At 43.6% G+C, this 25,289-nt stretch overlaps 1 protein-coding gene across 8 annotated transcripts in view; it reads right to left on the bottom strand.

The window, feature by feature from the left end:
• fhod3b (formin homology 2 domain containing 3b) overlaps nucleotides 1–25,289 on the bottom strand; it is a 724,225-nt gene that overhangs the window by 83,959 nt on the left and 614,977 nt on the right. For 5 of the 8 annotated variants that reach the window (XM_085989128.1, XM_085989121.1, XM_085989125.1 and 2 more), the window contains 3 exons: nucleotides 24,302–24,513; nucleotides 11,326–11,637; nucleotides 5,208–6,088 (listed from right to left, as the gene is read on the bottom strand). In XM_085989128.1, the coding sequence (XP_085845254.1) occupies nucleotides 5,208–6,088; nucleotides 11,326–11,637; nucleotides 24,302–24,513 (1,405 nt within the window). The remainder of the gene's footprint in view (nucleotides 1–5,207; nucleotides 6,089–11,325; nucleotides 11,638–24,301; nucleotides 24,514–25,289) is intronic. The other 3 variants (XM_085989122.1, XM_085989124.1, XM_085989129.1) reach the window with 1 other exon arrangement.

Raw genomic sequence — 25,289 nt, 5'->3', positions numbered from 1 at the left:
CCATGCTAAACCTATATAAATCACTAGTTAGACATCAGCTAGAGTCTTGTATCCAATTCTGGGCACTACACTTTAGAAAGGATGTCAAGGCCTTGGAGAGGGTGCAGAGGAGATTTACTAGAGCACTAGTAGGGATCAGGGGTTTCAGTTATCTGGAGAGATTAGAGAAGCTGGGATTGTTCTCCTTAGAGCAGAAAAGGTTAAGGGGAGATTTAATAAAGTTTTTCAAAATTATGAGGGGTTTTGATAGAGTAGATAGGGAGAAACTGTTTCCACTGGCAGGAGGGTCAGTAACTAGAGGACACAGATTTAAAATAATTGGCAAAAAAGCCAGGAGGGAGATGAGGAGAATTTTTTTTTTTTTTTTTACTGTATCTTATATGTGCAAGTTAGGACGGTGTGTGACTTGGAGGGGAACTTGGGAGATGATGATGCTGTCACCGATTATGATGATGATGATGACAAAACATTAACTTCAATGAGTAATACATTGGATTCGGCAGTTTTCTGATCTCACTAGATCACTCTATAGTGTAAATTCAGAGTACAATATTTTACAAAGGAATTTGAGCACTAACCGGATTAATTCTCTGTCCTGTGCAATAATATTAGAAATGAAACTATAAAATCTTTATATTGGTGAATACATCAAATCATGAATAGCTGTATAGAGATCACTCTCTCCAAATACTATTTATGCAAAAGGAATGATATAAAAGAGGGGCACTCTATAGATAAATAATACACAATATTTGAAAATATTTTAATACAGATATAATGGTACTTGTTGAAAAGGTTGACACTCTTTAAAATCTAAGGTGTAAATGTCACAATCTGGTCTTGTTCACTTCTTACTCAGAATGTATTGGTCCAATTTTGCTGTAAAAATAACAGCGCGTGAATGATGCTGGCCTTTGCTAATGTGCAAACTGGCCAGCAACTGGTGGCGAGGAAGAGTTACCCATCAATTGTGAATCACCACATGTTGCTGGCCCTTAGCTTCACGAAAATGACATCTAACCCTTAACCGCCCCGTGATTTTCATGCATTTGCACATTAATTGTGCATTAAACGTGCCACAGGAAGTTAAGTCTAATAATTAACAGTGTAAGTACCGTTTTAATGACAAGACGATTGTTAGTGACTGCCAATCAACCTGGCTTGCCCAGAAAGTGAATAATAAGTGTGGAGTCTCATTCCTCCAGATTGTGAATTGTTGTTGGAAATTTTAAAAATGTCAAATTTTAATTTAATTTTTTTTCTTACTTTTCCTTTCTGTTTCTTTTCTCTCTCTCAATCCAATCGTTCTTTCCCTCTCTATGTGCCTGATTTGACATTAGCTCGCACTTTCAGCAACTTTGAGGGTAAAACATTTTAAAACCTAAAAATGCACAATCAAGTCAAGCCACGCACGCCGCGAGATGCTCTGCTCCAGCAAAATCTGGGCCGTAATTTCTAAAGCTAGTGTAATTATAAAGATATTCTGCTTTGATGGATATTTAAACCTGCTCTACTGAGGGGACATCACAAAAGGGTTATTTAGAAGGGCTCACTATTAGAGACACCTAAACCATGCCTTTTGTATTGAAGGTCCATCAGAGGTTGGGTTAAGCTGAAAGGTTGAACTAGTGGATCAGTTGCCATGCTGAATCCACCAAGATGAATTTGGCTAAAAGTTCCTCTATACGTTAAATTTACCCCAGCAGCAAAGCCATGTCCCCACTGTGTCAGTCTGAGGGATAAATGTATTACATGAAGGAGTTGCTAGCCAATTAGGTTTTAAAGTGTCAGAACGTACCAAAATCAATTATCTTTAATGATTACTGTGCTTGACAAAGTGAGAGCCATCAATGCCACAGAATGGAGCATTAGTCTACTTTTACACCCAGTTAGTATCAAACCTCGGACAGATATAGCATGGGTCATGTGCAGATTAAAACCCCTTCTGCTTTACCCAAACATGTGCCTTAATCCCAATCTCAGAAGACCAACTTCTATTGCAACAGGGCAATTTTCCCATTTCCGTATCAGCCAACCTCTGCATGACAAGTTAATGGCTTGGAATTTCCTCGACTGGCATAACCCACAAGTTACATCAAAATTACTGCCGATCTTGACGGTGGCCGAAATTTCCTGATAATCTCATTAGCATAAGGCGGAAATCAAGTCCTGCTGAAAACGCGGAACTTATGCCATATTCCTTCTACGTGTGACAATGAAAAGTTTGAAGCCATCAAACAATAATTTATGCGCATTAGGCACAGCGTGTTTAAGAAACAATCGTGGATGCTTTTCTATTTCTCATGATGCCGTAAAAATGCATTCAAAGATACAGAAAACAGTGTGCCGGTCTCAGTAAGGAGAAATACGGAAGAAACAAACGCCATAATACATGAAAATTATTTCCTCGACTGGCATAACCCACAAGTTACATCAAAACAGGACTCAGTCATAATTTGTTATGAACGTCCGTGAGACACAGAACAACGCACACTTGGCAGTACAACTCTCATCCGCTAGCTGTGCATCACCCTAAAGTGAAACTGGTCTGAGTTGTGGTGCAACTGCAGTTTTACTGTTAATCACAGAATCATACAGCACAGAAGGAGGTCATTCGGCCAATCATGCCTGTGCCGGCTCTTTGAAAGAGCTATCCAATTAGCCCCACTTGCCTGCACTTTTCTCATAGCCCGTTAAATTTTTCCAATTCCGTTTTGAAAGTTAAGATTGATTGTGCTTCCACCATCATTTCACGCAGTGCATTCCAGATCATATTAACTCAACATTTTTTCTCCTCATCTCCCCTCTGCTTCTTTTGCCAATTACTTTAAATCTGTGTCTTCTGGTTACCAACCCTCCTGCCACTGGAAACAGTTTCTCCTTCATAATTTCGAACATCTCTATTAAATATCCCCGTACGCTTCTGCGCTCTAAGGAGATCAATCCCAGCTTCTCTAGTCTCTCCACATAACTGAAGTCCCCCATCCCTGGTGCCACTGTAGTAAATCTCCTCTGCACCCTCTCCAAAGCCTTGACATCCTTCCTAAAGTGTGGTGCCCAGAATTGGACACAATACTCAAGCTGAGGCCTAACCAGTAATTTATAAAGGTTGAGCATAATATGTTCCTGTATAAAATTACATTGGCATTCAGCAATGAATCACTGCAGCATTAATTTCCTGCACAGGTATCTCCTGTATGTGACACCCTACATATACACTGGAATAGTCTTACAATGCAATTCATAAAGTAATAATTAAAGATGTGTGAAAGTAGCCAGTCTTACAATATTTCTTTGATAAAATTAAGACTCGCCTGTTGACTAACTGGTACAGTGGATTGGAAAAGTTTCTATTCACCATTGGGTTCTGGATTTCAATCCAGCCCAGAGAGAGATGGGGTGAATCTCCGCTATGCGATGCCTTTTAGGGTCTACTTCAAATTTATTTGGACAGGTTCTTAAACTAGTTCCTGCTAGACTGAAATTGGGAGCATAAAGTTGTTAGCAATTGAAACTTGCTGCTCTTGCTCACGCTGGGCCGCAATGCTGGGAGTTATAGGGCGTAGAACTGTTGGGTTGGTGCACTCAAACTTTTTCTGAATGTGGCAGATTATGGTACAGTCTAACCCAGCTTTGAAGTGCATTGAATTAGTCCTATTTGGCCTAAGGAGTGCAGCATAAATTCACCACTATGTTACCAGAGCTCCAAGGTTAGATTATGAGGAGAGATTACATAAACTAGGCTTATGTTCCCTGGAATATAGAAGGTTGAGGGTGATTTGATTGAGGTTCTTAGGACTTTGAAAGAAATGGATAGGGTAGAGAAACTTTTTCCGCTGGTGGGGGGGGGGGGGGTGGGGGGCAGGGTCCAGGACAAGAGGACATAACCTTAACATCAGAGCCAGACCATTCAGGAGAGAAGTTAGGAAACACTACTTCATGCAAAAGTGTAGATTCTCTCGCACAAAAAGCAGTATATGCTAGCTCAATTAATAATTTTAAATCTGAGATCGATGGATTTTTGCTAGCCAAGGGTATTAAGGAATATGGAGCCAAGGCAGTTGGGGTAAAGATCTGCCATGATCTCATTGAATGGCAAAACAGGTTACAGGGGCTGAATGGCCTACTCCTGTTCCTAATACCTTAATGTTGTGATTATGGTCCTAGACCAGCAACCCGGAGGTGAAGAGTTCAAGTTCCACCATGGAAAACTGAAATGAATTCAATAAATTTGGTAATTTGTGGGTTAGCAGCAGATCATAAAGGCTCTAACTGAAATTGTGGATGTTTTCAAACATTTACAACCAACTCTTTTTACAAAGAATTACGCAGCACAGAAACAGGCCATTCAGCCCAACAGGTCTATGCCGGTGTTTATGCTCCACACGAGCCTCCTCCCACCTAACATCATCCCATCCTAGCAACATATCCTTCCATTCCTTTCTCCCTCATATACTCCCTCATCTAACTTCCCCTTAAATGCCTCTATGGTATTTGCCTCAACCACTCCCTGTGGTAGTGAGTGCCACATTCTTACCACTCTCTGAGTAAAGAAGTTTTTCCTGAAATCCTTACTGGATTTATTAGTGACTATTTTATATTCATGGCCCCCTAGTTTTGGACTCCTCCACAAGTGGAAACATCCTTTCTACGTCTACCTTATCGAACCCCTTCACAATTTTAAAGACCTCTGTTAAGTCACATCTCATTTTTCTAGAGAAAAGAGCCCCACAGCCTGTTCATTCTTTCCTTATAGTTGTATGCTCTTAGCTCTGGTATCATCCTTGTAATTCTTTTTTACACTTTCTCCAGTGCTTCTATATCCTTTCTACAATATGGAGACCAGAACTGTGCACAGTACTCTAAGTGTGATCTAACCAAGGTTTTCTATAATTTTAAATTCACTTCTCTGCTTTTGAATTCTATTTTTCTCTCGGAACGAACCTCAGTTCCTTGTTTGCACTTTTTACGGCTTTGTTAACCTGCATTGCTACTTTTAATGATTTGTGTATCTGTACCCCTAGATCCCTTTACGCCTCTACCCCATTTAGACTCTTATTTTCCAAGAAGTAGGTGACCTCCTTATTCCTCCCACCAAAATGCAACACACCACTATATTGAAAATCATTAGCCATTTACACGCCCATTCTGCAAGTTTGTTAACGTCTTTTTCCTTTTTTATATCCCTTGAACCATGTGCTTGTTACCTTCATGGCTGGCAATTCTTTTGACTTTGACTCAAAGAGATGCTCCAGTTTGGATGTGTCCACTTTCACAGGTTCCAGCCGGGTCCAAAGAGGGTCTTTGCATCGCTTGTGATTTTTGTACTGCCAATCAATTGGTCGGACTTCAGTCCAGAACAGTCTGATGGTTTTCTTTTTCTTGATGAATGTCGGCTCACCCCTGGACAGATGGGGTGACCCCATGGCTTGATGAAGGCCAGGTGGAGGTGGGGGCACTGACACACCAGGTATTGGAGGAGGTGGGCAATGCAGTAGGGAGGGTGGGGGAGGGGGAGGGGGAGGCAAGCCCATAAAAGAAAGTGGGGGAGGTGGTGGAGGAAGTATTGAGTCTCTAGAACTAAGTAAGTTTTCCATGTCCAACACGTCTACATCGTCCTCCTCTTCCAAATCTGTGAAGTCTATATCTTTGATTTTTAGCTCCCTTGGATTGGCCATTAGTTGATCCCAAATGTAATCAGATTCTTTTTTGGGTTGTGCAGTCACTTTATCCACAGCCTTGGCGGTCACTTCAGAATCAGATAATACCGGTCCTTTGCTCAGCTCCCCACTGTTAAACCTGTCAGTATACGCTTTCACGCTGCCGTGGTTCTCTAAATGGTCAATCTCCATTTTCTTCACATTGTCCTCACAGGCCTGCTTGCTGGCCTGCAGAATGCTGATACGACTAGCCACGCTGGCAAGGGACTCTTGTTTCTCCTCTTCTTTCTCGGGCTCCGCTTCTTCTTCATCTTCAGCCTTTTTGTTCTGCGCATACAACATGTCCAGCATGAACCGTTTGTTATTGAGAATGTTGCTGCACTGGTCATTTACGCTGACCTCCTTAATGCTTTGCGTCCATTTACCTGCTGTCCGAAAAGAAGAGACACCGAGAGTTAGAGTACAGCAATGGGAGGCTTGTGGCAGCGACTTGCCCATAAGACAGAACTGGAAGCCCAGCTGCTGACTATTCTTAATGCGACGTTAACACACTGGCTTTACTATGATGGAGCTGTATGTTAAATAAATATGGCAAGACTTCTTAACTGAAGGGATCATTGGAATGCTTATCCTTATCATTTTCCAGAAGTGCAATCCATTTTCTTAAGCAACATTATAAATTCAATTTTTTTTATAAAAACAAAATGATTGTTATTGCACTGGTGTAACCTAACACATGGTGAGACAGCCCAGCTGTTCACAGTCCTCATTCTAAAGGGTGTGCTTGGAGACAGTTCAAGATTTTTTTTTTCCTATATTATATATTAAAAAAGAAACAGAACTAGCATAAGTTAAAAATAAACTTTCCACACAGACTGTAGCCTAGGTCACAAATGATTTCTGATTTAGATTTCAACATCTAGCTCCTTTAAAGTCAATGCAGCACCATACTGTTGCAAATACAATGTATGTGAGCCTGCTTTAAGTTGCTCTGATGCTGAATGGCACAGGAAGGCACTCTGAGTATTGTGCGCGAGTATGGAAAACATTGCATCACAAGTGCATTAAAATCACATGCTCTTTTTTTGACATAAGTAAAAAATGATTGCATTATGGCTCATCATATCAGAATGTCTCTAGGCTCTTTTAGAGGACTTCTAATGTAGGAAACACGTTCACATCCACGATCAGTCAGAAAGAGTGGATTCATCACGTATTTTACATGTTGAGAGTATGGGTGGTACCATGGGTTAAACACTATCGCACCACCTATGGGCACCTTGGTTGGAATCCATTCCAGACTGACAGAATGAAAGCCTCCACTTCTGTGCTGTTTTGGTCCTACAGTTAATGAATCTGGGCAACTTCAACCCTGCTCCTAGTAGACAGGACTCCACAGAACTAGACTACATACAACTTGGAACAAACAGACACTGAATTAGCCATCAGACAAACTACAGGGTGGCTGTTGTGGGAAATGTAGGGTATACATCTTACATAGAGAAGGAAGGCTTGTTATTGGCAAGGATATAGCCCACTTTTACATTGGATTACATAGGATATACAGCACAGAAACAGGCCATTCGGCCCAACCAGTCCATGCCGGCGTTCATGCTCCATTCACGCCTCCTCCTGTCTTTCCTCATCTAAATCTATAAGCATAACCCTCTATTCCCTTCTCCCTCATATGCTTGTCCAGCTTCCCCTTAAATCCATCTGTACTATTTGCTTCAGCCACTCCCTGTGGTAGCAAGTTCCACATTCTCACCACTTCCTGGGTAAAGAAGTTTCTTCTGAATTCCCTATTTGATTTCTTGGTGACTATCTCATATTGATGGCCTCTAGTTTTGCTCTTCCCCACAAGTGGAAACACTCTCTCTTGTGTCTACTCTATCAAAACCTTTCATAATTTTAAAGCCCTCTATTAGGTCACCCCTCGACCTTCTCTTTCTGAGAGAAAGAGAGACCCAGCCTGTTCATCCTTTCTGGAGGTCTACCCTCGCATTTCTGGAGAGAAGCACACACTCACTTTTCAGCCACTAAAACTGGTGGCGTGTGCTTCTTCCATCAGCTGTCAGCAAACTCTGAATGGCCTCCTCTCCCTTCGGCTTTGCTCCTCAAGCGCTGCCCCTAATGGAATGGATCCCGTGCTGTAGCTGCTCAATAAGGTTCTTTTGACCCACACAGGTTGCTGGTTTTACTGCTGAATGTGCCACTGTACGCGATGCGATGTTACTGATCTTGTAGTGCCGTACCACATAGTGGGGAAAGTGATGGAATGAGGCTTTCCCTCTTCACGAGGGGGGGGGGGTAACCAAGTGGTTCTCACGCACCTTGCAGGCTTTCTTCACTTCTCCCCCCCCCACCCCCTTTCAGTGGGAAATGACCCAAGGGATGCAGGGAGGCCCAACGTATACAGACAGAACAAAATGTACACACAAACTACGGTGAGCATACAGTGACAGCCCACAGATGCTCCACGTAAAAGGCTGCTTCATTTTCTAGAGAAATAATCAAGGTCAGATCCTGTGGTGCCTGTACAAGTGGCATCAGATGCATCAGCTTATCTGGTAAGATCGCAGCTAATGAGAGTCAATTATCCATGTACTGAAGCAACACTGGGGGTGAAATTCTGTGCCTATAAAATGAGAAATCCAATTGGATTGCGGTTATTAATTTTACTCATTTGATTAATTACATTTTTTCATTTTAAAAAAAATAAAAACACTCCCTTTAATAAATGTTAGCACAACTTTCTTAAGCCCCTTACAAACAAGGGTACAATTTGTTCTCTCTCTCTCGCCACGCACCGCCCCCGCCCAAAGTGCACTGCACCTGTCTAGGCCGAGGAGCAGCATGATTTCCAATCCCAGGCCTTCCACATAGCTTGGGGCAAACTAAAGCACAGGCCTGCCCCTGGGTAGGAAACCGAAGCACAGCTGTAGGCCTCTCAAGACCCGCAGCTGTGTCTCGGGACTCGGATATCAAGGCCTTCTGGTTGCTGGAGATTACTCGTCAACACCCTGGGTTGGGGTTTCAGGCCATTTACCTCCCATCTTTGGCCTGTCTCCAAGACATCTGTCATCACCTCCGGTCAACAGGAATTCAGGAGCAGGCAGGTGTGCCATGTTTTACTGGGGTCCCCCAGAGTTACAACAGGACAATGAGGTGGGCGGCCAAGAACGACTCCTCCTGTCTCATTCCAAAGGGACTGTTGGGCCTGCACTGCTGGAAGAGACACAGCCCCCCCACTACCAACATAAAAGGGGCAGAGAACCATCACAACAGGCCTCTTCCTCCCCATTTACTCTTACCATAGTGCCCAGTTAAATAGGCATTCCCTATCAGCCCTATAATGTGCTAATGTAAATTATGTCCAAATAGATCATGTCCCACTTGCACGCAATGTCATGGCTCCTCTCTCCCCAGACAAAATAGGTTTGCTAAACACTTTTTTGTGAAGACAGTATCCCTTTTAATAAAAGGTCTAATTTTAATTATTATTTGTCACATCTGTTACTAAATTAACATAAAGGGTCCATGCCAACAGTCACTGATCAGAACTTTTGCATTCCTACATTAATACTATTGATGGAGATCTTTGGGTACTGTCTCTTTAAGAATGCAAGTAGCACCACTTTGAAACTCAAATCCAGTTTCTTTAAAGATGACTTTTATCAGTGATTAGTGACTATCACAGCAAATCAGATGGCATAAAACAATGCTTGGGTGCTGATTTTATAGCTGTGTGGATTTGCAGGAGCTAGTTGAACACTTGTTGCATTGGAAGTCAGCTTCATAGCCGAGGGATCAGAACATTATTTCATGAACAACCACTGGAATGGCCAAAATATTCTGAACCTTTTATTGGGCCAACCCAGGGATTAAAGCACTTTCAGAATCAAACCAATTCCTCCTGTGACAAGAAAGGGAAGGGTTAAAGTTTAAATATGCATGCCTTTAAGGGTGATTAAATAAACCCCCTTTTCTCCCTCCACATGTTTGCTGGGCTGGCTACACACCTGCCAGTGGAGAATGTGGATAGGGGCCTGCGAGCCTTGCCAGTTGCTAGGAAGCATGCAACACTACTGCAGTGACCACTCCTTGCTGCTTTCCTCTCCTTCCCTGCAGGGGGAGTCTGTTGTTTGTTTGTTGTTCCACAGTGACATGAATCATAGAATGACACAGCACAGGAGGCCATTCAGCCAATTGGGCCTGTGCCAGCCCTGGTTAGCACGCTCAAAGAGAACGGTAGCATAGTGGTTATGCTGCTGAAGTAGTAATCCAGAGGCCTGGATTAAGGATCCGGGGACATAAATTCAAATCCCACCACAGCATCTGGGGAAGTTAATTAATTCAATTAAATAAATCTGGTGACCATGTAACTACAGGATTGTTGTAAAAACCCATCTGGTTCACTAATGTCCTTTAGGGGAGGAAATCTGCCATCCTTACTCTTTACGTGACTCCAGACCCACAGCAATGTGGTTGACTCTTAACTGCCCTCTGAAATGGCCTAGCAAGCCACTCAGTTGTAAAGGCTCAGATGGGCAATAAATGCTGGGCTTGCCAGTGACGCCCACATCCCGTGAATGAATTAAAAAAAAAATCCAATTGGTCCGACTCCCCTGCTCCATCTCCATAGCCCTGCACATTTTTCCACTTCAAATATTCCCTTTTGGAAGTTATTATTGAATCTGCTTCCACCACCCTTTCAGGCAGTGCAGTCCAGATTATAACAACTCACTGCGTAATTTGTTTTCCTCATGTTGTCTCTTGTTCTTTTGCCAATTACCTTAAATCTGTGTCCTCTGGTTACTGACACCGTTTCTCCTTATTTACTCGATCAAAAGCCTTCATGATTTTTGAACACCTCGATCAAATCTCCCCTTAACCTTCTCTGCTTCAAAGAGAACAACCCCAAACTCTCTAGTCGCTCCATGTAACTGACGTCCCTCATCCCTGGTACCAATCCCCTCTGCACCCTCTCTAAGGCCTTCACATCATTCCTAAAGCGTGCTGCACAGAATTGCAAACAATATTCCAGCTGGGGCTGAACCAGTGTTTTATAAAGATTTAGCATAACTTCCTTGCCTTTGTACTTCATGCCTCTATTTATAAAGCCAAGGATCCCATATGCCTTTTTAACCGCCTTCTCAACTTGTCCTGCCACCATAACGGAGATTGGGAACTGTACCCTTCCCTTCCATGCCTCTTGGTGCTTTCATGTCCCCAGACACTATGCCACTGAAGTACAGTACTTCAATATGTGTGTATGTTTTGGTCTGAATTAAAAGTCATCCATAGTAGTTATTTATGACATTTGTCGTAATAAGCACATGCTTAATGAGTATAGTAGGGAAAGAAGATCATCACAGAGATTAACAGATCAAAGCAAAGGAAGTATAGCAATATTGTGACATGTTTCCTTCAGAAAATGTTTACTCTGTACAGAAACCTTACATGTTACTCACAGCTACTAAACTGATCCAATGAAAGCTAGTATATAATTATGCTGAAGTACATTTCATGTGGTGCAGCACAGTGAAGCATCTATTTCGGTACAACACAGCGGCCTGTAATTACTAATTGGTGCTTGGAGGGTTACTCAGCTGTTTAACACAGTACAGTATTATGACAGAGTCACAGAAAATATGACCGTTACCAGTTTCATTGTCGCTGGTTACTTTGTCTTCCCTTTCTTCTCTTTCTAAAGTGCTGCTGGCTGATGAGATGCTGGACGCTGAGCAGTTATCCTTCTCATTCACTTCTTCATTCTGCCTCTCCTTCTCGCTCAGTATTGCATTCTCTTCTGGCTCACGATCTGGTCCCCGCTCAGTCTCCAGCTCTGGTTCCAGCTCCACAGTTCCTGCCTGTGTGACCACCTTGGTTTCCCGTTCAGCTTCTGATTCAGGCTCGGGCTCAGGCTCAGGTTCAGTCTCAGGCTCCTGCTCTGGCTCTTGCTCACTGGCAGAGACTAACAGGAACAGAAGGAGGAGGGATTCTTAGATACCGTTAAAGTCACAGTGCTTCACAGTGTTAGTTTTGTACTGTTTCAGCATCTGCTTTATTGTTACAAGAGAGAAAAAAATCCTCAGCTTTTCTCTGCGAAAGGCAGCAAAGCTCTTTAAAGCTATCTTATAATTAACTGCAAAATATTAACCTCCTAAAATCTTGGACCTATCCAGGCTCACTTGTTGGGAGTGAGACGAACTCAAATTGCTTAAAAAGGTAACCTATTTTAATGCATCTCACTTGAACATGCAAGATAAATCCATTTCCTTAAATGAGTTTGCAACCTGTCCCACTCTTTTGCATCGTAACTCTCAGTTCTAACATTGGTGTCGACAGATCTGTGTTTTGGTTGCATAAAGTTTCTGTCACTTTTTTTGTTGTTGTGAATGAGCTTTTCCCCCTTTTTAGACTCCAGAGTTTCCCCCAGTGCTTTTTTTTCCAAAATGAGGGCCCAGCTGCAGCCCTGCTCCCAGGCCTCATTCGATGTTGTATAACCACCAGTCAACAAGAACTACAAGTCCTTTGGCATTTGTCTCCCTGTGGGTGTTGGAGGCTGTAAATCCACCGCGTGTGGACTCACGGCACAGATTTTCATCCTGCTATCTGCGTACAGTGCAATGAAAGTCTCGTGTCAGCTAACCTTTTGCACTTGCGGCTCCAGTGACACCGGATAGAAGTTGCACATAATGGATACAATTTTTTTTTTTTAAACTGGCACAGTTTAGCCGGTGAAGGTTCTTATCAAGGACAGCAGAAACAGTTTTGTTACTGTGGCCGACAAAGGACAGAAATGAACTGGTAACAATTTTTCTTTTTTTTTGGCATCTGGTAAATTGTGTGCAAGGTCCCAATGCTACTGCGCAAGACTGACACAAGGGTTCTCCAGCGCACGGTAGAGAGAGAGCAGGGTGAAAATCTGCAGCCGTGACGCCACCCATGGTGGATTTACAGCCTCAGACACCCACGGGGAGACAAAAGCCAAAGGACCAGTTGCTCTTCCAGCTCTGCTTCACTGGTGGTTATGGAACAACAATGGTCGAGGTCTGGCAGCAGGGCTGCTGTCAGCTCCCCGACTGGTTATTCTGGTGCACTCCTGCCGTGACTGCTGAGATTGTGGCCTGCGGATTTTCAAGCCCTGTATCTTTTCACCCTAGGCCCCGTGGAAGGTCTACACAGGGTGGACTGGACTCACACTGCAAGATGTGTTTGTTCCCCATTGCGCACAGCTGGTTAAATGACTATTCCTCCCATTTGTTTTACATATGCTAAATTCTGTCAAAAAAAACTAGCCTCTCACACATTGCTGGAATCCTGTTAAGGAAGCACAGGGGCTTCCTGCTAAAAAAAAGTTATTTCTTTACCCATCAAGTTTATCCCCTCTCCTTATCCTATCCTGAAGATGTTGCCTTCTTACTAGGGTACAGTTGCACAGTAGCAAGTCACCTTCTGGTACATTGCCCAGGAGGCCATTATTCACAGGTGAACAGGAAGGCTATTGGTTCTGGGAGGCATCACATACAAGCTCGATGTTGTCCTCACCCAGCATCCTCATACTGTACTACCAGCAGGGATCCCAATCAGGGGTAGGAAACTTGGCTGGGTTTGCCTCCCCTAACCCAGGATCATTGGGGCCAACTCTAGCATCTCTATAGCCACAGTGACCGAGATGTCTCTGCACAGATCAGGGACCAAACTGGAGACCTTCTTGGTCTGTATGGCTCAGTTACTCATTGAACCACTGCGTAGACCATTAAAAAAATGATCATGCTTGTGTAAAAAAAAGTTAGGCCACAGTTTGTCTTATCTTGATCATTTTTCCTATTATGCAACAGACAGAATTCAGGGCAACACAAACTGGAGATTTCACCATCAAGGAGGTTGGGTGCACATGTACCAAATCCCTGTTGTTTCTGCCGCATAAATACAAGCACAATCATTTACCCCCAAACGCAGAGGGGAAAAGCGGAGTCTTTAAGTTGCAGTTAATGAGATAATCTATCCTGTGGAGACAAATCCTCCCCTGCCACCTTGCAACAGGCGGCACATCCAGCCTAATTGCCCCGTTCTACAACTGGCTGAATCCCATCGCTATGAGTGAAGGAACTGCCCTGAAAATGTCTCCTTCAGGCAAGTGCTGCCCTGAAAATGTCTTCTTCAGGCAGATGCTGCATTCTACAATTAGATTCAGAAACAATTTGGTTTTCAACAGCCTAATGATAAAAAGATGCCAAGTCACCAGCTGAAAAAAGGATATTTTGAAAAAGGCTAAATTAACACAAATAATGAATGATCTAGTAATGCTTAAAATTCCAATATTAGAAAGACCTCAAATCAATGCTTTAAGAACTTCTGTTGATAATCAAACTTAAAACTAATCTCCTCTGTTTAAATAATATGCAAGCTTTCCATAAAGGTGATATTCAATTTTACAAGTTAAATAATCACATACAACATGAGCATATTACCCCACATTTTATAGTAAAGTCTCATTATAACAAAATTGGGGGAAACTTTTTAAATTTAGTTCAGATAGAAATGAATTTCTAGCAACTGGGGTGTTCCTAAGGAATCGATGAAATTAGAGAATGTTTTTGTACATTCATCGAAAATAAATTTACAATCTACGCAATAACTGCAAAATAATCCTGCAACAATGGCCCGGATTTTGCGGTCAGTGGTGAAGGAACGGCGCTCACCGTTCATTACACTTACAACTGCCCACAGACTTTTCGTGGGCTTTTGCGCAGCAACTTACGCTCATCGAGAGTCTGATACAATGCACACCCTCTACAGGGGATCTGGGACCTGTGTGAGCAGGGCAAGGAACAGCGTGTCTCATCAACCAATCAGATTAAGGAATCCTCACTGCGCCACAGAGTCCAAACCAGGACATGCAAGTTGGAATAGTGAATTCAATGTCACATCATGTACAGAAAGAAAAAATAAAGAGAGGGAAAGAAAGATTGGATTAGGAGAGAGAGAGAGAGATAAGAGAGTCAGAGAGAAAAAGTTAAAAAAAATTTGAATTTTGAATTTTTTTAAAATCTCCAACAATAATTCACATCTGAAGGAATGAGACTCCACACTTGTAAAAGTTAATTTTCAGTGCCAGAGAGGTTGTCTGGCAGCAATTAAGACTTATCACGCCATTAAAAATTCACTTACACTTGAATGGACAAGGCCTAAATTTTTATGGCGCCTTTGGTGGGTATGTCGTGGGTAAGTACCGCAACATCATGCCCTTCATGTGTTTGAATGCCAAATCTCTCTGCGAGGTACCGGAGTAGCAAAGCTTGTGGAGGAGCAGGGCAAATCAGACAGCGACTTCCTGATTTTCGTGTTAAACTGGGCACGTGCGGACGGCGGAAGTTGTTGTCCAATTTACTCCTTCAGAACGGTGAGCGCCGATAGCCTCATCGTTAATCTTACTGCAAAATCCGGGCCACTACTCCACCAGTTACGTGACCAATGCAATGGATTTGCTTATATCATAATGGTTACAACAGACACTCCACAAGGTCCCAGGGCAGCTCCAAATACTGGCAATCCACAAATAACATTCAAAATTGGATGGAACATGTTAAACATAAAACAGGGAGTTTAAAATTTTAGGGTTCCACACACAAGCCACTCAAGCTGCTGCGGCTGGTGTCATCTGGAACTCTATGGTTGTGCAATTGCCTTGTATCCCCTCCTACTAATCCAATATTTGATATATTTCAATGCACACGTGTACACACGCATGAACTGATGAGCACACAATTTACTGATGCAAGAGATTTCATAAAGGAAGACTTTTGTTCTTTAAAGGGGGTGGCTTAATAGTTTTTGTAAGATTCAGCTAGGAAGGGGGTGGGGTGGGGGGGGGTGGAGATGTCTTTTAAAAAGATTCTGAAGACATTGAAAATGACTATATGAGTCAGTTAAGCGTAGAGAGGAGACTTTGCACAGCAAGAGGTTAATGGCCTTACCATACAAAAGCAAGTGGACTTCTGAAAACCATAAGAGAACAGAACACAGAGGCTTATGTTGTTAGGTACTGACTGCAACTGGAATACAGGAAATGTGCCACCAGGACACCTGCCCCCCAGCAGACTCCAACTATTCCAATCCTTTTGTACACTTCCAAAACCTGGAGTTTCTGGCACGAATGCCTAGCGGCAGAATTTATTAATCTCTTCATCGGGTAATTATGTCTGATGGCCAGTGTTCAACTTGATCCATTTTTTAAGCTGACCCGTACATATATTAAATTGCTTGCATTCATTTCCAACTTAAGTGAAAACAGATTCTTCCTCTGAGCGGGTGCAGACGAGAAGTCTGCCTCACATACAGCCCATGCAGCAACAACAACAAAAAAAAACCATCCCAAAGTGCTGGATGCAAAAAAGCACGAGAAGCTCGATTCTCTGGCACACCGGTAACCTGCGGAAAGCTGTGTTAAAATATGCTGCTGCACGATCAAACTATCGGCTCAGCAAGCCTTCAAATTCATTTCATTCACCCACCTGATAACTGCCTCCCTCCGGCTACTTTAACTAGTCCCCACTACAGCGGACTGTGGAGCTGTAGTGAATTGTCACAGTCGTGTTTGAGGGCAGTGTACCAGTTCTGCGACTGCAATCTGGAGTTCATTATGACAACCTGATTTTTATATACTGTACATCTTAAATATTAGATTATAGGGTAGAAATTCCAATCAGTGACGTTTCAACCGGAATGCTGAATGTACTTGTGCTTTATTCCTGGCTATGCCATTTTGTGCCGCCGTAACTGTTAACCTATTTTACAGGTTAACACCTGCATAAAAATAGTATTTGTCCATTCCACGTTTGGATGTGAAGTTTGCCATTTCTATTCTAATGTGTTCATGGCATGTCACATGGAATCGAGCTCTCGGTTATGGGATGAGATAAGGGGTCGACCATTTAAAACGGAGATGAGGAGGAATTTCTTCTCTCAGAGGGTCGTGGATCTGTGGAATTCTCTGCCCCAGAGAGCTGTGGAGGTGGAGTCATTGAATATATTCAAGGCGGAGACAGACAGATATTTGAGCTACAGGGTAGTCGAGGGCTATGGGGAGCGGGCAGGAAAGTGAAGTTGAGGCCAAGATCAGATCAGCCATGATCTTATTGAATGACGGAGCAGGCTCGAGGGGCCAAATGGCCTGCTCTTGCTCCTATTTCTTACGTTATGTAGATACAGGGGGTGCTGATTGCTGCAGAATCAGTTTACTACTGATAAGAAGTCTTTATTTTCCCGTGTGATCCTGCACCTGCAATGGGGCCAAGAGGACCTCTGTCCGGGGTAAAAATACTAAGTGGCACATCCTAGTGAGAGAAAACTGAAGCTCCACAGAGCATTTGTAGAAAGTATCTCCTAATGTGCATGTGCCTTCCCACCAATTTACTTGTCAACTTTCACCCCTTATCCATTCTTTCCGCAAGGCAGTGACTCATGTGAGGGTGTGGTCCTACAAGTGATGATGGCCCTTGGGTGTCTTTCACTGTGTCGGCCTAAACAATGAAAGTTAATGGGCTATTGGACCGTGGGGGCACCACAGCTGAACTGGCTCTTGTCCTCATTCGCACACGTACAAGGTCATTGGATGGCAAACAGCAGCAAGGAAGCGATTTTTCCCATCCCTAGCCCAGATTGCCACCACTGTTGCCCCAGCTGAGGTCAGTTAACAGTGCAGACCAACTGTTTAACTCGGAGCCTTACGCATTTGAATGGCTTGGTGTCACACCATGTGGTATGCGTGTACCTGCCATTAGGAATAGCGGGTGTCTTCCTCGGTGAATCTTTGCGATCAGGTGCTGGGAAATGGAACAATTTTCCATGTTGGGCAGCCAGTGTCAGCCCCCACCACTCCTAGGTCAGAAACAGCACAGATTGCAGTGTGAAGTTATCCACTCACCTTCAGAAGAGCACCTTCAAGGTATAAGCATGACTTTTCGCCCCACTTCTCATACCAGCCTTTGAGAGAGATTATCAGTTCAGCTCCAATTTGGTCACATTTTTTGTGATGTAAAAGTTATGCCCAGCAGGAGCCAAGCCGAGACAGTCCAAGCTCATTTCATGCGGGGCCTTCAAAGCTGGCAGATAGGAGACTTTTACTGCCTGGCTAGATTAGATTTAATCCAGGTCCTAGTGGTAAAAGGAGAGTTTCCTAGTACATCAATTTTTTAAACTCCAGCTATTACAACTGGGGCCCAGAAGTGAGATTCCTCATAACAAGTTTCCGCAATTCTGAGTGTTTTCAAAAAGGCCAATCTCCAAAACTGACCATTTTCAGGATAGTGACTAAATCTTGTTTTAACTTTGCATAAACTCGCCTATAATCAAACAAGAAAGTAAAAGTGCTTTCCTCCCCCCCTTGAGTGAGTGAATTTGTCTAAGTATTCTGAGAAAGAACCGACAGCATTCCTAATTTTGACCATTACTGATATTTTTACCGCTAGGACCTGGATTGAATCTGATCTAGACAGGCAGGATAAAAGTCTCCCGTCTGCCATCTAGTGTCAGCAGTGGCTCAGTGGGTAGCTCACTCGCCTCTCGTCAGCAAGGGTTGTGGGTTCAAGTCCCACTCCAGGGACTGGAGTACATAAAGCTAGGTTGACACTCCAGTGCAGTGCTGAGAGAGTGCTGCACTGTCAGAGGTGCCGTCTTTTGGATAAGACGTTAAACCGAGGCCCCGTCTGCTCTCTCAGGTGGATGTAAAAGATCCCATGGCATGGAGTATTGCATCCAGTTCTGGTCACCACACTTTAGGAAGGATGTGAAGGCCCTTGAGAGGGTGCAGAGGAGATTTACCAGAATGGTTCCGGGAATGGGGGATCTTAGCTACAAGGACAGGTTGGAGAAGCTGGATTTGTTTTCATTAGAGCAAAGGAGGTTGAGGGGTGATTTGATAGAGGTGTACAAGATTATAATGGGTTTGGATAGGCTAGACGGGGAAAGGCTGTTCCCACTAGTTGATGGTACAAGGACGAGGGGACACAGATTTAAGGTTTTGGGCAAGAGATATAGGGGGGACGTGAGGAAAAACTTTTTTACGCAGCGAGTGGCGAGGACCTGAAACTCGCTGCCGACGGAAGTGGTGGAAGCGGAGACACTCAATGTTTTCAAGGGGAGACTGGATAGGCATTTGAGGGAAATAAACTTGCACGGCTACAGGGATAGAGCGGGGGAATGGAACTGACTGGATTGCTCTGCAGAGAGCCGACAGGGACTCGATGGGCCAAATGGCCTCCTTCTGTGCTGTTATGGCTCTGACAATTTCAAAGAAGAGCAGGGGAGTTATCCCCGGTGTCCTGGCCAATATTTATCCCTCAACCAACATAACAAAAACAGATTATCTGGTCAATAGCACATTGCTGTTTGTGGGACCTTGCTGTGTGCAGATTGGCTGCCGCGTTTCCTACATTACAACAGTGACTACACTTCAGAAGTACTTCATTGGCTGAGGAGGGGGGGGGGCGGTTATCATTCTCCGTACTGTAGAAAGGACTCTGCTTTATTGCAAGAGGTTGCTGTAACTGGTGGATAATAGCTAGTGAGAGCACTGGAAAACTATGTTAAAAATTCTAATTGCGTTGTTCGCCATCAATCTAACATTGTATTTTATAGCTCCACCTGATTTTCTAACAAATTTGATCAATTATTTTAGCCTGTTGTGTCTCTGGTCAGAGTCTAATATTTTTTCCATCAGAGAATTTCACAAAGTCCTTTTTTCCTAAGTTGACCTAACATTTTTCCCTGTTTTTTTTTTTTTTGCTTTTGCTCGGAGATTGCCTGGCTGCTCAGAGCAGGGAGAGGCACATGGTGTGCAAACAATACAGTCTGTCTGGATAGGACAGACTCGATGGGCCAACTGGTCTTTCCCTGTGTTTCGTTTTCTTGTGTTCAACTACCAGAGTGAAAGCGCGATTAAAGCAGGAGAGGCAGTGTCACAACTGGGATCATTGTGAATCCCTGGCAATATCCATTCTGCAGGGCAGAAAGTGCAAAGGCATGGTCCACTTATGAAAGCTGTCATCGGGTAAGTTAGATGAGAAACTGCCAAAGAACTCATAACAAGCACAGAGCTTTAACAAAAGAACACGGCAAATCTGATACTTTGTACAGTACATCATAAATAAATATATTTTAGGTCCAATACACTGCCTGACTGGAACTGGGTGGTGCAGTGGGTTAAGGTGCTGTTCTTTCACCATTGGACCCTGAATTTGAATCCAGCCCAGACTGATGGGATGAAAGCCTCATCTTTCTGTTGGCTGTAATGGTCCTACTTAATATGTGTTTGAACAGGCTTAACCCAGCTCATAGTGGGTACAGGCCCCAGTACAAACTGCCCTTAATTTGGCACAATGGGCTAAGTTCAACGATCACGCACTCGCAGTAGGGAGCCAGCCTTAAAGCAAGCACGCGTTGTAGTCCTACCCCTAATTCATGCTCCCTTCAATGTGGCTCCTGTTGGAAGGGCGAGACTGGTGAATTTACCTTTAAATTGGTAATTCAGTCAGACAGACCATAAAGTCAGCTGGTGTAAGAAATTAAACATTACAATTGTGCAGCTGGGACACTCTCCTGAGAATGATGTTGAGGCACATTATTATGGGAGTTTAGAGCGAGAGATATGCTTTAAATGTAATGCAGGTTAAACTTAACTAGGGAGTAATTGATAACATTAGGTGACAACATTTGAAAAATGGTCCATTCTATTTTATTGACATGCTTGGCACATTAGAAAAATGATTTGCATTAAGGCACATTAATTATTTTAAAATTAATCATGCCTCAGTAGAGAAACATTGGATGCTGCCCTATGCTGTGATGCCTTCCATGTTGGAATAGCTTGCCACCACTTATTCTCTGGGCTCACAAGTGAAGAATGGCCACTTAGACAAAGTAGTAGACAGCTGTTGCATCCGTGTAACCGTACCTCAGTAAGGGTTAGCACCTTTAGGAGAGATGGGGTGAAGGTAGATAGGAGCAGCAAGTTACAAAAGGACAGACATGATGCATCCCTGTAACCGCACCTCAGCAAGGGTCGCTTTGTCACCTCAAAGCTGCTTTAAGTCATGCTTGCACACCTCAATGTGCCTGGGTGCCTATGTGTGGACATGCTGCTAATTGTCTCTATGGTGCCCTACTAGGAAGCTGCTAGTTTATCTTCCTTTTTAAAAAATAAACATTACCGGGGTGTGGGCATTATTGGCAAGGTCAGCATTTACTGCCCATCCCTGGTTGCCATGGAGAAGGTGGTGGCGGTGGGCCTTCTATTTGAAACGTTGCCGTCTGGTGAAGGTGCTCCCACAATGCTGTTAGGGAGAGAGTTCCAGGATTTTTGTCCCGTGATGATGAAGGAACGACAATATATATCCAAGTCAGGATGGTGTGTGACATGGAGGTGACAGTGCTTCCATGCACCTGCTTCCCTTGTCCTTCCAGGTGGTGGAGGTCGCGGGTTTGGGAGGTGCTGCGGAAGAATCCTTGACAAGTTGCTGCAGTGCATCCTGTAGATGGTACACACTGCAGCCACAGTACACCGTTGGTGGAGGGAGTGTGTAGTTAAGGTAGTGGATGGGGTGCCAATTAAGCGGACTGCTTTGTCCTGGATAGAGTTGAACTTCTTGAGTGCTGTTGCAGCTGGACCCATCCAGGCAAGTGGAAGGTATTCCATCACACTCCTGACTTGTGCCTTGTTGGTGGTAGAGGGAGTTTGAGGAGTCAGGAGAGGAGTCATTCACTGCAGAATACCCAGCCTCTGACCTGCTCTAGTACCATGGCATTTATGTGACTAGTCCAGTTAAGTTTGTGGTCAATGGCAACCCCTAGGATGTTGATGGTGGGGGGACTCTGAGATGGTAATGCCATTGAATATCAAGGGGCGGTGGTTAGCTCTATCTTGATGGAGATGGTCATTGCCTGTCACTTGTGTGACACAAATGTTACTTACCACTTATTAGTTCAAGCCTGGATGTTGCCCGGGTCTTGCCGCATGCGGACATGCGAGCATGGGCTGCTTCATTATCTGAGGAATTGTGAATAGAGCTGAACACTGTGCAATCATCAGCCAACAGCCCCACTTTTGACCTTATGACAGAGGAAAGGCCATTGATGAAGCCGTTGAAGATGGTTGGGCCTAGGATTCACCCCTGAGGAACTCCTGCAGCCTCCAACAACCACAACCATCTGGCATTTCATTGAGCCTTTGAATACTGAAACATTATTTCAGCTTGCAGGATACATAACTCTTCAATCTTTCACATCTGCATAAATAATTTTTTTCTGTAAGTTGACCAATATTAATGGCAATAATGCAGAATTAAGAAAATATACAGAACTCTAAAAATGTTCTTTCATTCACATTTTGCAAAAAAAAGTTAATACTGACAATTTTGCTAAAGTTTAGATTTTTGTTATTTAAATTTTATTGCAGTTCCTGAGGGTTTAAAACATGTGTGTTTTTCTTAAACCTGAGAATATGACCATCCATTACCTGCAATTCACTGTCAGAAATTGTGTTACCGCGATTATGACATTTTACAAGCAAATGCTACCATCGTGCAAAATATATTTCAAGTCTTGATATCTCCCATTCGTTTTAAGGGGAAATATCCCCCGCAATGTTGCAAATAAATTATCCACCATCAGTCTTCTGCAACAGCTCGCTGTGCATTCACAGTCTATGTGAGGAGTTTAATTTGTGAAAACAAATGGTGCTCCCTTCACGTGTTATGGACTGTGTGGAAATGAGATCCAGCTCAAGGGCTTTGCAAATATCGCAGTATCTGGCACATCCAGATTGCTGGGTACTACATTTCAAGCCAAGTTATAAGCCTGTTATGTTTTATGGCTTAGCTCGCACTCTGCTAAAAACCCACCGCAGAGATTCTGTTCCACTGACTCCAAGGGCTAAAAAAAATATATTCAGGAATGAAGCAGGCATTCTATTGTGTAAAAGAAAAAAAAATTCATATAGCACCTTCCATGACCTCAGGATGTCCCAAAGCGCTTTACAGCCACTGAAGAACTCGAAGTGTAGTCACTGTTGTACCGTAGGTGAAGCAGCAGCCAATTTGTGCACAAACAACAGAAAATCTGTTTTAGTGATGTTGGTTGAGGGATAAATATTGGCCAGAACTCCCCTTGCTCTTCCTGAATAGTGATATAGGACCTTTCACATCCACCCGAGGGGGCAGATGGGACCTCGGTTTAACATCTCATCTGAAAAGACAGCACCTCTGACAGTGCAGCACTGCCTCAATACTCATGTGCTCAAGTCTCTGGAGTGGGACAAACTTCTGACTCAGAGGCGAGAGTACTACCACTGAGCCATGGCCAACACCTGTAAATCTGTATATGTTTTGACCAATATAAAACTGGCTAGGAAATCTTTACAAACACATTGCAAGTAATTTATCCCACTTAGGTGGGTTGATAGCTGAGACTCTGCATCTCCGTCTGAAGAACTAGATTCTCCCTCCCCCACCAAAATCTGGGCATCACTCCAACTGGCCTCAGATGTCATAGCTCTCGCAAAGTCAAGGTCTTTGCAGGGAGCGATGGAAAATAAATGAAAACCAGTTCATTTAAAATACATTTAAATAGTCTCCCCCAATGGATAACTGGGTACACGTGCTGCATGATAATAATACCAATCAATGGAGACTGGGAAAGTCCCAGACTGGGTCCTCCATCAACTCAGCTGGCCACTATAAAATTAACCTCAGTGCCCTGGGGCTAGGGGGGAGGGGGACAAACAAAAACGATGAGCCCGGGCTCCTGCTCATGGTTGTAATTCAATGAGTAGCACTGGATTACACTCATGTGCAGGAACCCTGGAGTGTGCGCGTTGGGACGACAAAGTCAAGTTGAGTTGTGATGCCCTTCACAATATATTCACCAGTCGTAAGCTCTGCTGATGCTCACACAGTCGGTTCTCGCATGGAGCTGTGTCCCAAAAACAATCACCTCCTTTAGGAAAGATAGGGAAAAAAAACTGGGGGAAAATATAAACACATCAATTTGCTCGTGGATACATTTTCTCTGCATTATTTTTAGCGCACTGGTTAATGCATTCATATCAAGAGGCAAATTTGATGAATCACTGATCCCAGCACAGAGCCTGTGTGTGAGGAAAAGGGCAGAGCAGGAATTCCAGTCTGGAGTTCAGTTTTCCCCACAAGTTTCTTTCTATTAGAATTAATGGACAAAATTGCATGAAGCGCATGGACTGCCACCTTCAAATTCCCGCCACGTGCTCCCATCGGAAGGGCTAATTTGCACAATCTATCCCTAAATTCCAATTTGCATATTTGCGTAGTTTGCTCATTTACAATAAATGGTTAATGACCCTGTTAAAGTAGTGCAAATGTGTCTAGCAGTGCACAGAAAAAACTGCAAAGCGAGGAAACTAAACCGTAGTTTAATCAATCACCCTACTGCCTTTTGTACTACGTGTCTCTGCCTGCTGCAATGATCGACAGTGTTCTGAAATCTGTAACAGATATGCACCATCTCATTCAGCCTTCTCTGGATGGTCTCTGGATTGCTGCAAACCCATTTACACATGCAGGCAGAAAGCAACTTTGCTGCTTTTTTCCCCAAGTACTCACGTTCTATAGGCTGCGGCGATTCACACAGTGCTGGTGGAGGCTTCGGCTCCTCCCGAGGCTCTGCAGGGGACGGAGTCACGCAACTCGGGATGGGGGATGATGGGGCTACAGGTGAACTCAGGGTGAGGGAAAGGTCGCTTCGTGCCCGCGGCACCCGATTCCTGGCTTCCTTCTCATATTCCTCCGCCGCTAATTTTTCCAGGTACTTGTATCTGAAAAGAAGCCCACGTAAGCTTCAGCATGTAGCGTATCGCGTGCATTACACTGCAGACTCTTTCTTGCATCCTAAGCCAGCAACACTGCCAAAATAAATGACTAAACCACACTCAGACAGAATCTAAGGAAAGACGAACTGGCTGGAGCGCGAGTTTACCTGCAGACGGACTGCAAGAAAGCTTAAACACATCAACGGTTTACGGGAGATATTTATCAATGGGGTCTTTTCCATTCCTTTCTGATCCCTGATGCAACGGGACACAGGAGTTGTCACCACCTTCTAAACGTTGCCTCGCCTCCCTGAACCTGCATCTATTCCAACAATGTGGAACTTTACGTCATGTTGGGTTTAGTCATCAAAGGCTGCTTCGGAAAAGAAAAATACATCTGTTTTGCATTTGCATGGACAGTGCTTCTGAACTGTTTATTGCTGCTTGCTACCAATCATACTCCTCATACTTAAAAACATTGGCACTAAAATAACTCGCAGTCCTGGCTGCTCCCAGCCAAACAGCTTTAGATTTATTTTTACCCAGATTTTTTTTCCGACAACTATTTGTATGGAACCTAAATTAAATATGGGTTGTTGTAAAATAGGCTAACTATAACCAATAGCACTGAAAAAACGCACCAACAAAAAGACATCAAAGTATATACAAGAACACCTCGGTAACATTTCTCTTCTGGAACCCAGGTTCAAATTCAATCCAGACAGATGGGAGTGGAACAACTTCACCTCTTTGGCAGCTGCAGAGTTCTTAAGTTTGGACCG

The sequence above is a fragment of the Somniosus microcephalus genome, chromosome 5 (genome assembly GCF_052327205.1).
Source record: "Somniosus microcephalus isolate GS21.2 chromosome 5, FLI_Smic_1.0, whole genome shotgun sequence".
Lineage (NCBI taxonomy): Eukaryota > Metazoa > Chordata > Chondrichthyes > Squaliformes > Somniosidae > Somniosus > Somniosus microcephalus.
This window is presented reverse-complemented; position numbering and strand designations above follow the sequence as displayed.